The sequence below is a fragment of the Pelophylax lessonae genome (assembly GCF_965119305.1).
Source record: "Pelophylax lessonae genome assembly, chromosome: 5".
Classification (NCBI taxonomy): domain Eukaryota; kingdom Metazoa; phylum Chordata; class Amphibia; order Anura; family Ranidae; genus Pelophylax; species Pelophylax lessonae.
In genome coordinates, this window is record NC_138772.1 from 557542839 (window position 1) to 557557676 (window position 14838).

General features: G+C 44.2%; 1 protein-coding gene across 1 annotated transcript in view; it reads left to right on the forward strand.

Annotated features, from left to right (window-relative positions):
• MAP4 (microtubule associated protein 4) overlaps nt 1–14838 on the forward strand; it is a 212392-nt gene that overhangs the window by 107853 nt on the left and 89701 nt on the right. Inside the window, exon 14 of the mRNA XM_082259044.1 lies at nt 61–2776. Within this exon, the coding sequence (XP_082115170.1) occupies nt 61–2776 (2716 nt within the window). The remainder of the gene's footprint in view (nt 1–60; nt 2777–14838) is intronic.

The window sequence follows — 14838 nt, forward strand, 5'->3', positions numbered from 1 at the left end:
AAACCTGAGCTAGTGTTATCATTAGGAACTGCAGAACCAGATGTAGGTCAGTCCCCATTGGTGGCAAATACTCTAGATGTTGCAGACACCCTTAATATTGTTCATGGACCTAACTTTGATCCAGGTGACGCCAAGAAGGCTTTACCCCATGTACTGGGGAGCACCGTAGGCATAGTAGATAACCAAGAGACTCTTGGTGAATCTTCACAAGTCAAGAAACCTGAGCTAGCGTTAACATTAGGAACTGCAGAACCAGATGTAGGTCAGTCCCCATTGCTGGCAAATACTCTAGATGTTGCATACATCCCTGACATTGTTCATGGACCTAACTTTGACCTAGACAACGTCAGGCAGGCCTCACCTGTTGTGCTGGAGAACACTGTAAGCATAGTAGATAAGCAAAAGACTCTTGGTGTATCTTCAGAAGTCAAGGAACCTGAGCTAATGTTAACATTAGGAACTGCAGAACCAGATGTTGGTCAGTCCCCATTGGTGGCTCATATGCTGGATGTTGCAGACACCCCTGACATTGTTCATGGACCTAACTTTGAACTAGGTGAAGCCAAGAAGGCCTCACCTGTTGTGTTGGAGAGCTCTGTAAGCATAGTGGGTAAGCAAGAGGCTCTTGGTGTGTCTTCAGAAGTCAAGGAACTTGAACTAATGTTAACATTAGGAACTCCAGAACCAGATGTGGGTCAGTCCACTCCAGAAGATAAATGTAAAACTAAGGACATTAAAGGTCTCTTACCGGAACATAAGGTTGGTTCAGAGTTTGACAATCTAGTAAACACTGCTGTGCCAAGGGACCTGCAAGTTTTATCTAGAAAGGGCCAGAGTGATGGGAATGACAGACAAACCAAAAACAAGAGAGGCAAAGTTAAAGGTAAAACGAACAGTGCAGCTTTCCTGGCAGCTGATTTAGGTGATAAAGGGGTGGAAGATCAAAACTTTAGTGCTGGTTATAAAGAGCCAAGTTACAGTCCCAAAGAGCCCAACACTCTAACCACTAAAAAAGTAGAACGTGGATCTTTAAAGCGACCACACAGTTCAGAAAAAAAGGATAGTCCTGTGTTACCCGATTCACAAGACAATGGTCTTACTAATGTTGAGGTGGCACCAGTATCTGTTGTAGCCATATGTCCTGAGCTTTTGCTTTTGGACCAAGATACAAAGCTGAAAGAACCACTGGTTCCTCTGCTAGAAAAGGGTAGTGCCAGTCTTCCGCCTATCTCAGAGAGTTCTCAAATCAAAGACTTTGAAGAACTTCAGATAAAGTCCCAAGATTTTGATTTATTGGACCAGTTGACTAAAGATATCCTAACACTAACCTCAGATGTACCTGTATCTGAGGAAAAAGTGAAGCCCAAACAAGTTATACCAGGAGCACCCAAAATAGACTTAGAGTCCAGGATCGATTCAGTGGTCCAGTCACTAGATCAAGAGTTGTCAAAGGCCGACACTCCAAGTGAAGTAGCTAAAGATACCAAAGAGTCTATGGTAGATCCAGTCTCCCAGTCATCCCCTATTAGTTTGACAAAGAATGAGAGACCAACACGTGTTGCTAAAGATAAAAACAAATCCAGGGTTCATTCTACGTTAACAGTTCAAGAGTTGTCAAAGAGTGACACTCCAAGTGAAGATGCTAGAGATATCAAAGAGTCGAAGATAGATCCAGTCTCCCTGTCCTCTCATTCTTTGACAAAGAATGACACTCCAACATGTGTTGCTAAAGATGACAAAGAATCCAAGGTTCATTCAGGGTTAACAGTTCAAGAGTTGTCAAAGGTTGTCACTCTGACAGATGGAGATAAAGGGGGCCCAGAGGCTAGGGTAGATCCTTTCTCCCATATATCAGTTCAGGATTTGTCAAAGGTTGAAGCTCCGACAAGCAAAACTGCTAAAGATGACAAAGAGCTCATGGTATGTCCAGAGCCTCAGTCATCAGTTGAAGAGATTGTAAAGGTTAAGACACCAACGTGTAAAGTTTCTAAAGACAACAAAGAGTTTAAGTCAGCTTCTGAATCTGGATTATCACATCAAGCTGATTCGCTCAGAAAAATAAAGAGCAGAAGTACAGAATTTGCAGGGGCCAATGATGTACTTGAAAAGGTCCAGTCTAACCGCCAGTATGGTGAGGCTGTTTGTTCAGTAGAAGCTGCTCCAGGATTTCCTGAGGGTGATGTTCAAGGAGAAGTTGCACAACCGCAATCCTCACTCTTGTACTCTTCGAGTGTTGACACATTGGACGTGGCAGTGTGTGCCACCTCTGATATTCCTGCTGAAGTGCCACTTCAAAAGCAAGCATCTAGTTATACAGAAGAGTCTAAGCAGGTTGATTCAGGTATAACACAGACTGAAAAAAAACAAATTGCCACCGGAAAGACCAAACTGCATGGAGACAAAACCGAGTTGGCTGTTAAAGAACCCCAAATCCAGGGTTCCCCTCTAGCTGCAACTCATGAGGATGCTATACAAGCAGTCCCTTCTAAAATATCACCTCCTGCTCATATACATTTGAATGGTGAGGCCACAGATGCTTTCAAAACAAAACTAAAGAATGCAGTTTCTGCTCCGAAGAAGGAACCATCTTCGGAAAAAGTGCAACTAAAGAGTGCCAAGACAGAAGAGAAGGCAAAAGCACCTGAAGCTATTAAAGGGTACATGAGGCCAACAAAGTCTCGAGGTGTTGCTCCAGCACCCAGAGCTTCTAGCACAGAGGTGGAAAAGCCTAGGTCATCAAAGGACCCCAGAATAAATGAGCAGCGACCAGACAAAGGTGTGTTCTTCCTAATGAGTGGAGTTATGGGTAGCCGAGCATGGCTTCATCACTGCAGTGGCATGGCGTTTGGCTTCTTCTACCAGTAATACTGCTTGTGTGTTGCACAATTCTAATTCTCTTGGTTCAGGTGGTAATCCTTGCTGTGGAGTAGTTAAAATTCATGTGCAAAATCAGATTTTATATATATTTTTTTTTCAATCATTTTTATCCAATTTCCAAGTAATTTTTTTTTTTTTTTGTGATTATATAGTTGTGTGTTCAGGATGTCCGTAGTCCAGCTGGTTGTACAGCTACCTTTTAACAAACTTCTTTTGTTGAGCAGTGGATTAGGGAAATTCGAAACCAACTTGTGGTTCGCATGGTTTGCCTACTAATAGCTTGCTTTGGTTGACCATTTTCTATTGATTTGCAGTGTTCCCAATTCTTACTCTGCATGGGAATTTGAATTTGATACTTAACACGTTTCAGCAGATTTTAATAAATTGTAGTGAACTATATATACTATACTGTACTATGACCGTAGGTTTGTGGGTAACTCACACCTACGGCCTTGCTGGGCATCCCAGTAAACCTTGCCGAAGGGGCACAATTCCTCCCCTATGACACCAACTATGGGACACAATTCCTCCAAATACCAACAATTGGGCCTACTGAAACCAATGTTGGGGCACAATTCCTCCAAATACCAACAATTGGTCCCAATGACACGAATGATGGGGCAAAATTTCTCCTAATGACATCGATGGGGCGCGATTCCTCCCACTAATCCCAAAGATGAAACATTGATTTATTTATTTTTCCCTTTGACTCCTGGCCTTTTCTTTCAATGGCTAAAGTCTGGCCCCTCTAAAGTCTGAAAAGACCGTAAACTGGCCCCCTGTTATACAGTTTGGAGACCCTTGATTTGGACAACTTTATGTAGCGCTAGTGGGGGGGAAGATTGTTTCCGGTTTCTAGCAATAGCTAATCTGGTGGCTATTAGATAAGTGTTGTATGAAATTCATTGGGCTAGGCATCCATGCCTATTCCTAAAAGCTCATTTTGGGATCCGAAGTGAATACAATTTTTGTGATCATAGATATCAAAAGAAAAACCGAGTACCGAAAATCTGTCAGGAGCGGGCAGCTCCACCACACATGCGTTATTATTCCTACTAAGCCACATCTCCTCGCACATAGAAGGATCAGAGAAAATCCAAGCTAACCTGTCTGGGGTGTAAAACCCATGATTTTTTTGAACAGATTCCCAATGGGAGATACACCAAGGTAACTTGAGAGGTCTGGAGATTGTAAAGTGCGTAGTTTGGTAGGGAAGATGAGAATTCGAGGTGGTGTTCCCAGGCTTCCATTGTTGGCGTTTTTTTGTAAGCTTTATTTGGGTTCATTAATATCCAGTATATGGTAGAAACGTCTTTTGTCCATATTGGGGGTGTCAAAGAAGTGTAACAAGTCACCAAGGAGCAGGTTTGAGCATACTGTGAACTGGTACAAGGTGTGCCTGATTTGCAGATGTAACGGAACAGGGCCCACTGTACTGGGTACCTCCGTTGACAGATGCTCCTAGTGCTTCCCGAGGGCTCCAGGCTCCAAGCACTTCAGACCCCACGAACCGCCGCAGCTTGGTTAGGGTCTTGCCGTCTCCTACCCACCTTGGACCTACGACAAGGCTCCAGGTTCCAGTGGGTGAACCCCTCTTTCCCCAGAGAGTGCAGCAGAACAAGCTCGTACACAAGCCTCTTACAAGAGCTTAGTGATTATCCAAGGGAGTATGGAAGACCATAGCAATCCCTTGCAGCAGATTCCACCAAAAGACAGGACTCTAGATTGAGGGTGAAGTAACTCTAGAACAACTTTATTAAACCAGAAAGAGACTTGTATACAGTTTCCGCCTAGGTGGACCTTGTTGAAGACTGGATGTGATATTCACAATCCATTGGGGAAAAGTTTTACACTCTCATACAGTGTACACAACAATATACAATGTGGGACAATCCCCCCTCCCCCTTAGCATCCAATCCACATACCTATATACATCCCATAATAAGTTTCTCTTAAGTCAGACAGACAGAAGGTGAGGTCCTTAACACTTAACAATGAGACAGGGGAATCCACATTACCTCCCAATACACAAACAATAGGGAAGTCTGCGAATGACAGTCTTTGTGTCTCTCTCACAGCCAAGCATGGAATACACTGTGTAAGGTGGTATTAAATCTTCATATTTCTATATGAAGATTTTGCTGACAAATATTGACGTAATCCAAGCCATTACTTATCTGTCTTTCACTCATAGTGACGGTTGGTACCTTCACAGCAGATATTTATAGAACTCTCGATTTGCTGATGGAAAAGAAAAACTGGAGTTCTTGACAAAAACCTTTTTATGCAAACCTCTTTTATAACTTGTGGGCTATGCCCTTGTAAACCAACTTTTGATCCTAGCTTGGTGGTGCTTCTTCACCATCTTCCATCCTATGTCTGTATTTAGATATTTGTTGTGAGGCTCTTAATTTCTGTTAGAAACCAATGCCAGCCCCTGGCACATCCGTAAAACTGGTCTGCATTGTAATTCAGTCTTGCATCGTATTTTTCTTTTCCCTGACACATACTTTATTCGTGTCACTTCTTCTACGGCAGCCCCTGGCATGAAAGTCTTTGAATTTTCTCCAAGGGCTATGGCAAAGGAGCTGAAGAAAATTAAAATATCACATTTGTCCAGTGACATTTTATAAATGACTTTCAGTACCCTGCACTGGTTTGGGAAGTGGCTTTTTTTTTTTTTTTTTTTTTTTTTAAACCCCCCCAACTGAAGGAAGCATGCTCTAAGGCTTCGAAAAAGGTTAGACGTGTATTTTAATGTGAACAGACCAGTCCCATTTCGGATTTTGCAGAATCGGTAGGGATTTTTGGGAGAAATGTGCTGAGACGATTTCACTTCATGGTCAACTGATTAGGCAACTCGGTCACAAAGAACAAATTCTTATACATTATTTACTGGGCTGTTTTAGAAAGTTCACTGCTAAAATGTATAGGAAAGATCTACAAATGCCTCATTTTGGGGAAGAAGGGAGTGGGGATAGAGGTTTGTTACTACCAATGGATGTCTGTTTAGGAAAGTCCCCCTTTCCATTCATGTCATAGGAACAGGTAGTATGAAAAATCTAAACAGTGGAGACATTTGTCAAATTTTTTTTCCATCCTCCGTTTTGTCATGAAGATGGGAATTGAACAAAATCTCTCCAAAAGGACACAGTCTTTCAGTATAGTGGGGAATGATTTCAAGAAGGGGTGTCCAACCCGCAGCCCAAGAAAGTTCAACATATAGCCTGGGCATGTATGGTAGGACGCTATGCAATTATGTAAGTCCCAGCAGCCAGCAGGGACAAGCTAGGCACAGGCACGTATTGAGGGCCCCTGGGAATGCTGTGAAAACCAAGTGAGTTCAGATTGTAAAATTGTTCGTAATACGATCAAACAAAACAGCCAACGTTTTTCAGGCAAAAAATCTCCCTTCATCAGGGCTTAAAACCATAATGAGGGCTTTATTGGACTCGGGTAACCAAATGCGTCTTTATTTAGTTAAGTTGGCTAACTGCTATTGCTAATACTGAGACATCTGTATCCCAGGAGGAAAGCTAACACAATTCAAAATCTGTTTAAACATGAAAAACATAAAGAGCAGCAGGACTTTAACGATGTTGGCTTCCCCCTTCAGTAAGACTCAAAATAGACAATTCTATCATTATTTTACTTAACAGAAAATGTAAAAATTTTGGTCATAGACCACATAATATAAAATCAAAATTCAAGCAAACACATTGCACACCATAATGGCTAACTGATGGTAACACCACCTTTAAACTAAAGGAACCCCCCCCCTTGTTTTCCCTCCAGATCTGCCATATAATACTGTAACCAGAATGGGAGGAGTTTTTCAACCTTTTCACATTCTGATTACTGCATTATATAGCAGATCTCTCCATCGTCCGTAAATGACCATACTACTTATGGTCATTTATGGGGGGATACCACTCCCCATTTCTGACCATTTGTTAAAGGATGAAAAGTTGTACTCCCCTGAGGGTCAAAAGCCTGGCTGGTCAGAGTTTGCACACCCGAGGGTATAAAGCCTGGCTGGTAATGGTTTGCACACCCCTGAGGGTCAAAAGCTTGGCTGGTAAGTTTGCACTCCCGAGGGTATAAAGCCTGGCTGGTTTTGCACTCCCCTGAGGGGTATAAAGCCTGGCTGTAATGGTTTGCACTCCCCTGAGGGTTATAAAGGCTGGTAATAGTTGGCACTCCGAGAGTTATAAAGCCTGACTGGTAATGGTTTGCACACCCCTGAGGGTTATTAAGCCTGGCTGGTAATGGTTAATAGTTTGCACTCCCTGAGGGTTATAAAGCCTGGCTGGTAATAGTTGGCACTCCATGAGTTATAAAGCCTGGCTGGTAATTGGCACTCCCCTGAGGGGTATAAAGCCTGGCTGGTAATGGTTTGCACTCCCCCGAGGGTTATAAAGCCTGGCTGGTAATGGTTTGCACTCCCTGTGGGGTATAAAGCCTGGCTGGTAATGGTTTGCACTTTGCACTCCCCCGAGGGTTATAAAGCCTGGCTGGTAATGGTTTGCATTCCCTGTGGGGTATAAAGCCTGGCTAGTAATGGTTTGCACTCCACTGAGGGGTATAAAGCCTGGCTGGTAATAGTTTGCACTCCCTGAGGGGGTATAAAGCCCGGTTGGTGATGGTTTGCACTCCCTGGGGGTATAAAGTCTGGCTGGTAATAGTTTGCACTCCCTGAGGGGGTATAAAGCCTGGTGGGTAATGGTTTGCACTCCGAGGGGGTATAAAGCCTGGCTGGTAATAGTTTGCATTCCCTGAGGGGTATAAAGCCTGGTTGGTGATGGTTTGCACTCCCCGGGGGTATAAAGCCTGGCTGGTAATGGTTTGCACTTCCCGAGGTTATAAAGCCTGGCTGATAATGGTTTGCACTCCCTGAGGGTTATAAGGCCTGGCTGGTGATGGTTTGTTTGCACTCCCCGGGGGTATAAAGTCTGGCTGGTAGTGGCTCCACTGGCCTTTATGCACCTGCTGTGCAGCACTAAAGCCTGATATGTTGCTGTGACACTTCTGGCCTGTGCATGGCTGTTAGATGATTTATTTCCCTTTTTATTGGCCATGTACCGTTGCATCCCCCGCCATTGTTCTGTACGTATAGATATCATTCTCATGCCTTCTCTTTAGTCCCCGGAGACCCTGCACTGAAGTGGTCTGTGCCATCACTAATGATCGGAAAGTAGAATTTATCGTACTGCCACCAGTCCCTCTCATTACCCAGATTTTTGGGGGGTTGCCTTGGAAACCAGCAAGAGTTTCCAAATAAGATGACACCGTGTGTGTGAGATATAGCGAATGGAATGACAGCGTTAAATGAGGGGAAAAAATAGCAGATTATAAATAGCATCCTATCCCAATCGTGCTCCGCTATTCCGCCAGCTCTGCTGGTTAACCCCTCGCACTGCTGGAGTGAATCTCTATTCCTGGGATAGACAGCGTGATAGTCTGAGGCGAACAGCATGGCATTTCTTAGGTTCAGGGATATAAATGGTGGAATTTGATAGACAAAGGGAAAGGGTCACTGGTTGGGAAGAGAAGCAACACCGATGCATCATGTTTCAATCTGTGTGTTGAATGGATGGCATTGACCTTTCGGTTTGGCAATGTATGTGGTAGAGTGGAGACAGACCTGAACAGGATGGCACTTATACACATTTTGGAATTTTTGGTGATCGTTCAGAATTGCTTGAATGTTTGCGGATAAGGAAACCTAGTATGTTGGAGAAAACAAAAATGCAAATGGTTACTAGTGATCAATACAAGTTTGTCCTATTTAGCTTTTTCATTCCAGGTACCCAACTGTATTTATACAATAAGTGTGTAGCACTGCCCCCTTGGGAGCTGCTGAGTGTGGATTCCCCTGGGTTACCCATAGCAACAGTCTGTAAAATCTTATTGCTTTGTACTTGGCTCAGTCAATGAACAGTCCAGGGGATTGGTTTTATTTTGTGTTTTATTTAGTATTGGGATGAGTGGGATACTCCAACTTGACAACTATGCACAAATCTTGAGGACTTCCAACTGGACTGAGTGCAGCAAGACCGCCTCCTCATTTTGCCACTGAAGTGAAGATTTGAAAGGTGAACTATTCCTTAGGTTACTCTTCAGGGTCTAACTTGGCACCCCCCCTTCTCACTTGCTGTGTGTGCTAGCTTCTGTCAACCGACCCCACTGGAGTGGTCCCCTTCCTGGGCAGACCCCTGGCAAGCTCCCGGGTACTCACGAACACTGTTTTTCCACCGGTCACTCTGCCTTCAATTCCACCGTCAGTGTCCTGGACCTCTTGGCTTAGCACCACACTTCTGGCTCACTAGGCCGACTGCCTGTGACCACCTTCCTTGCTGACAGGAGGAGAGACAGCCGTCACCCTCCTCCTGGGACCTGGCTTCCCCCAAAAGAAGCCCTGTCACATGTGCCCCCCAGCTTTTATGATCAATCCCAGGATGCACTGCGATTGTGCCCTCCCACTGGGACTGCCACAAAAGCCAGTGTTATTGACTGGGTTTCCTCCACTGTCTAACATGCTCCCCTATTGGATGCAGTGGGGTCACTCCCTCAGACTAAATGAATCACATCCTGGACACATGTAACAGGCAGAACTAGCAATCAGACTCTCCTGATGAGCAGGCAGAGCCAAAAACTAAGCTTTTACCTAGCGCCTATCTAGGAGGGTGCTACAAGTGTGCAACACCACGCTAGTTCTAGAAGTGTTTAGAGCTGCTCGCACTACAATGGACAAAACATTGCAACAAAAATGTGGTAAAAAACAGTGCAGCGCTGAGAAAATATCAATTAATATAAAATGTAAACGTAATGTGCAAAAGTGCCAAAATTACATGAAAATAACAGTCCATATAGTGTAAAGTCCACAAAAATATAGAATGTAGAATAAAATTGGAATGAAGATCCCAGTGCAAACTTCGTGGTATAGGTTAGTCTTGCCACCATTCGTGTTTAAATCACCAACATGTACCGTCCACCACATAAATTCACTGCTTACCAGAGAATGTGGACTCAGGTATCATAAACACTGAGTCAACCGCATTAAGGTAACTGGAAAATATCCGAAATTTATTCCACGGTAGGACCGCCACCCAGGGAACAATCTTATGCAGTGTGTTGAACCCGAAGGATAAAGCCTCCACATAATGTAAAACTATCTCAAAATGTAATAAAGTAGAAAACTTGCATCATATCCAAATAACAAAATGCTTGTATCATCGTCCAACATGTAGAATCGAGCTGCAGTGGCCTGAATGACAAGGAATCCGACGCGTTAAGTCTTCTAAGACCTCCTCAGACGTCTTAGACGAAATGTCAGATACCTTGAATTTTACATTCATTGATATTTTCCCATCGCTGCACTTCTTACCATGTATTTATACAATGCTGTATGTTGGTCAGTACAGCACTACAGGTTTCAGTGCAGCTAAGCAGTGCCTAAAGCTGAACTTTGGTGGGATTTGTTTTTAAGTGGGGAAAAAAAAAGCCAAAAAAAACACATGCATACCTATGATCACGTGCAGCGCCATGGCACCCTACAGATCAAGCAGTGGCTAAGATGGCAGCTTCATTGGCTGTAAACCAAGGTTCTTCCAGGATTAAGTATCAATACCTACCTTGGGGCCCTGTCATGTGGGCGTCAGACTTGGCTGCCCCAATTGTAATGCAATCTGCAGTGGATCATGTTTTCAGAGGTGTTTTGTAGGTGTTGAAAAGGTAGTAATGTCACCTTATGAATGCCTGCACCCACCCCAATCTCAAAGGAGGGATTTTTTACATTGGTACACGGTTGCAGCACGGTCCCATTGATATCAATGGGCATGTTTACAAGCGGGCACCACCTGCCCAATGTGACGTGTCGCACCATGGCTATGTTAATGTGAACAGACCTAAAGGTTCATTATGTTATATTTGTAGGCAAGCGTTTAAAATCGCCAGTCAACCATCTTTGCGAGTCGTACACATCCTTCCAGAAGGCTTCCACCATGTTGTTCAAGTGGTCTCCTGAAAACTTTTTCTAAGGAAGCAAGGATGGGGCACTATTGCTCCCGCGGCGGCCAAGGATGGGGCACTATTGCTCCCGCGGCGGCCAAGGATGGGGCACTATTGCTCCCGCGGCGGCCAAGGATGGGGCACTATTGCTCCCGCGGCGGCCAAGGATGGGGCACTATTGCTCCCGCGGCGGCCAAGGACATTTTCTACTCTACTGTCCACAGCCCAGCCCCCCTAAAATCTGAAGGATAATAAACTGACCTTTTGTTTACAAAGTTTGGAGATCCCTGTTTCAACTTTGTTATGGATATTTTATGTTGGTCCAGCTTGGATCAATGCAACAAAGTATATACCAGACCTAGCCAGTGCTCTTGAAAGCTGGAAATCACTGAAGTAGTTACCGCTACTACACCACTTCTACATTGATCTCCAGTTGTATCGGAGTTGCTGCCCTGCTGCGTTGTCGGCTGCTCAACACTGGCACCATTCAGAGAATGCTTTGCATTTCTGAATGCATGTAAAGCGTTCTCTGATTGCGATGAGTTGGACAGGTGGGTTGGTGACATTATGCTTCCCACCATTCCCCACCATTTCCATTCAGGAACACTTGGCATTCATTCAGAAAGTGCAAAGAATTCTCCGTATGGCCCCTGTGCCGAGTGGCGGACCCTTCAGTAGGCAAACTGCTAGGACCCAGAAGCAAGGGGAAATCACTGTAGCAGTGGTGTAGTAGCGATGTCTACTTCGGTGGTTTCCAGCTTCCAGGGGCATTGGCTAGGAGATAGAGATCTAGTGGTCCAAGCTGGACCAATGCAGCTCTGTATAAGATATCCATACCTGGAATTCCTGCCTAATGAGCCTTTTAATGTTTGCAGTGCAGAGTATCCCCATTGCATGGATTTTTTAACAAAAAAATCCCAGGGGTCTGCTTTAAATAATGAAATCTCAGTTAGGCTCTAAGATTGTAATACAATTTCAATCTTTATATGCAGCGGTTTACAACTACCTGGTGATCCTGCCAATGAAGGTCCTTCTGTTCAAGTACTTTCGGTTATGGGGAAAAAACCCTTTGTTCCCCAGTTGTTCTCCCTGTCTTACGGATATCTGATGGATAGTAAAAGCTGACTGACGATGTGCAGCCAATGCTGGAGAGCATGCATGTAGACCGGAAGTGGCTGAAAGAGGCTGCAGTATATTGGGGAAGGGGGATGGGATTTTATGAATATGGCTATTTATCTATCGTCCATTGACAGACGCAGCTCTCATACTACTTATCCATTGGGTTATGCTGCCCCCTACAGGAGTCGTTCTAGGCAGTAAAAAAAGCAATTCACCACTCCCACGGGGCTGTCCCCATAGGCATATAACGCACACACCCTGCTCCAGCAAGCCAGTTTGTTTCTGCCCAGAGAAGGAGTAGGACCTAGGATTCCTGCTGGAACTTCAGTCTCAGTTTTTTTATTATTTTAAGAATATTTCTCTTTAGGGGTTTTTTCTTTCATTGGTGAACCCCTGTTCCTGGTTGAGCGTCATGTTACCCAGTTGACAAAGTTTAGCCTTTGAAGTTTACGTTACTATCTGGTTGCGTTCTTCCCACCCCTTATGCCTACACTGCTTTGGGACGTCCCAATGGATAAGTAGTATGAGGGCTGCGTCAATGGACGATAGAGAACTGGATTTTTGTAATAACTTACCATAAAAATCCTTTTCTCTGAAGTCCATTGACAGATGCAGCACCCGCCCCTCTGTTATGGTGATGGTTTTTGAATCTTTTTTCACTGCTTGCAACTAAACTGGTTTGCTGGAGCAGGGTGTGTGGGGTTATGCCTATGGGGACAGCCCCGTGGGTGTGGTGAATTGCTTTTTTTTTTTTTTTTTTTCTTCCCTGCCTAGAACTACTCCTGCAGGGGGCAGCATAACCCAATGGATAAGAAATGAGCTGCGTCTGTCAATGGACTTCAGAGAAAAGGATTTTACGGTAAGTTCTCACCGAAATCCAGTTTTGTACAGCGCACAGAGCCAAATGTTGTCCTGTTACATTTACTTGAATTACCTTTATGAAGGAAGCAGCACTGCTTTATACATCAGATGTGATTGTCTCAGCCTGTGGCCTTAGTCCCTTAATAAATTCCGTCCTGGCTTTTCGCCAACTGTGCCCAGATAAAGTCATGTTAATCCGATGTTACACATTCCATAAATAGCTCTAGTGGCCAATGGTCAGGCAGTGTGATGGCAGTCTGTCACTTCAGGGGCCTTTGGTAAGTAGGTCTGTTCTCAGCCCGGGGCCACACGAGGCATGTGTTTGTAGATGAGATGGCAGGATGGGTATGATTGAACATTATTTACTGCCGTGTGAGGGACATTCATCTCCCGCATAAAGAATTCTCTCCATAGATGGTGCAATCAGGTGAAATTAAGCAGTTTTGCTCCAAGTGGAACTACAGTTCTTTTGAGCTATTTTAATAAGGTTGGTATATCGATGCACCCCCTGGCTTGATGACCATTTGCTGAAGTGCTGTTCATCCAACAATTGCCTCAACTTGAGGAGGGAGGCAGCCCTGTTATAGGGTGACAACATATGAGCACAGTTACACGTTGGTCACCCCGAACAGGACGTGCCCAACAAAGAACCCTTCGGGAAAAAAATCAGTTTTAAGAAAAAAATAAGAATTGAAACCCAAATTTTGAAATGGACTTAAATGTTATTATTATACAGGATTTATATAGCGCCTGCAGTTTACGCATCGCTTTGTAATCTAAAAAGGAGACCGTACAGATACAATAAAATACAAAAGGATTAAGAGCCCTGCTCATAGGAGCTTACAATCTAATGGGAGTACGAAAGGTTGGAGCTGTGCAGGATGAGCTGATGGAAGTGATAAAACTAGTTGGAGGCATGATGGTCTTCTCTGAAGAGAGGAGTTAAATGAGAGCGTTAAATAAAAGTGATGTTAAAGATAATATGAGATTTTAGTGGTTGGGTTATCTAATTATGCGGACCTGTATATGAAAAATACTCCTTAAGGCGGCCATAGAGGATTTGAATATTGGCTTGTTCAGCATGGACTGACTCAGTCGAACCATGTTTGGGTAGGCTGATCGATCAACTTGCGTACAACCAGCTTGTCGGTTTTGTCATGCAATTGCTAGCGGCGATTATGGCTGCTAGCAATAATCGCGGTGTTCTCCCAGCAGGGACGGACCCCAAACCACCCTGCTGGGTGAAAAAAAAAACACTCTGCGGGAAGGATTCACATCAGTCGGTGTTGATGAGTTATTTTTCTTTGTTTCAGGAAAGCAAATTGTATCATCTATGGCTGACTTTTAGTATTGGTATGCGTTTTAAATGCCATGAAAGCATATGTCAGGTTAAATAGCCCGACTTTGTATTGGGGTGGCACACACCAGCTGAATGTTGAATTTGGGCTTGCAGTGGGAATTCCTTCTGGATAAACTGCTGAGTGCAAGGTGTCTGTACGGTTAGAGGGCTCTCAGGGTGTGCGTTGATTTTTGGGATATTTGCTAGAGGGTCAATGAGCTGTGGTGGGGATGTGAGTGGAGTCTGCAGACTTTCCTCCATGTTATATAATGTATGCATGTAACCTAGCAGAAGAGGGCTGATCACACTTATATGCATGTCACTGCTTTTGGCAGTGGTCTTCCCAAGCAGTTTTTGCTGAGTGGTGCACCCAGATTTTTCCATCTGCTGGGGCAAATTTTTCTTTCTGCTCATTGCTTGTGGTTATGTACCACTGCATAGGAGAGGAGGTGAACGCAAAGTGATATACCACTGCATGGGAGAGATTTTAAAAGGACTATACCGCTCCATAGGAGAGGAACATGCAGGAGAATGATAGACCGGTGCGTGGGAGGCGCTTTCAGAAGGATACCACTGCATTGGAGAAGAGCTTAGAGGACAGTGGTATACCCCTGCATCGAAGGGTAACTGAG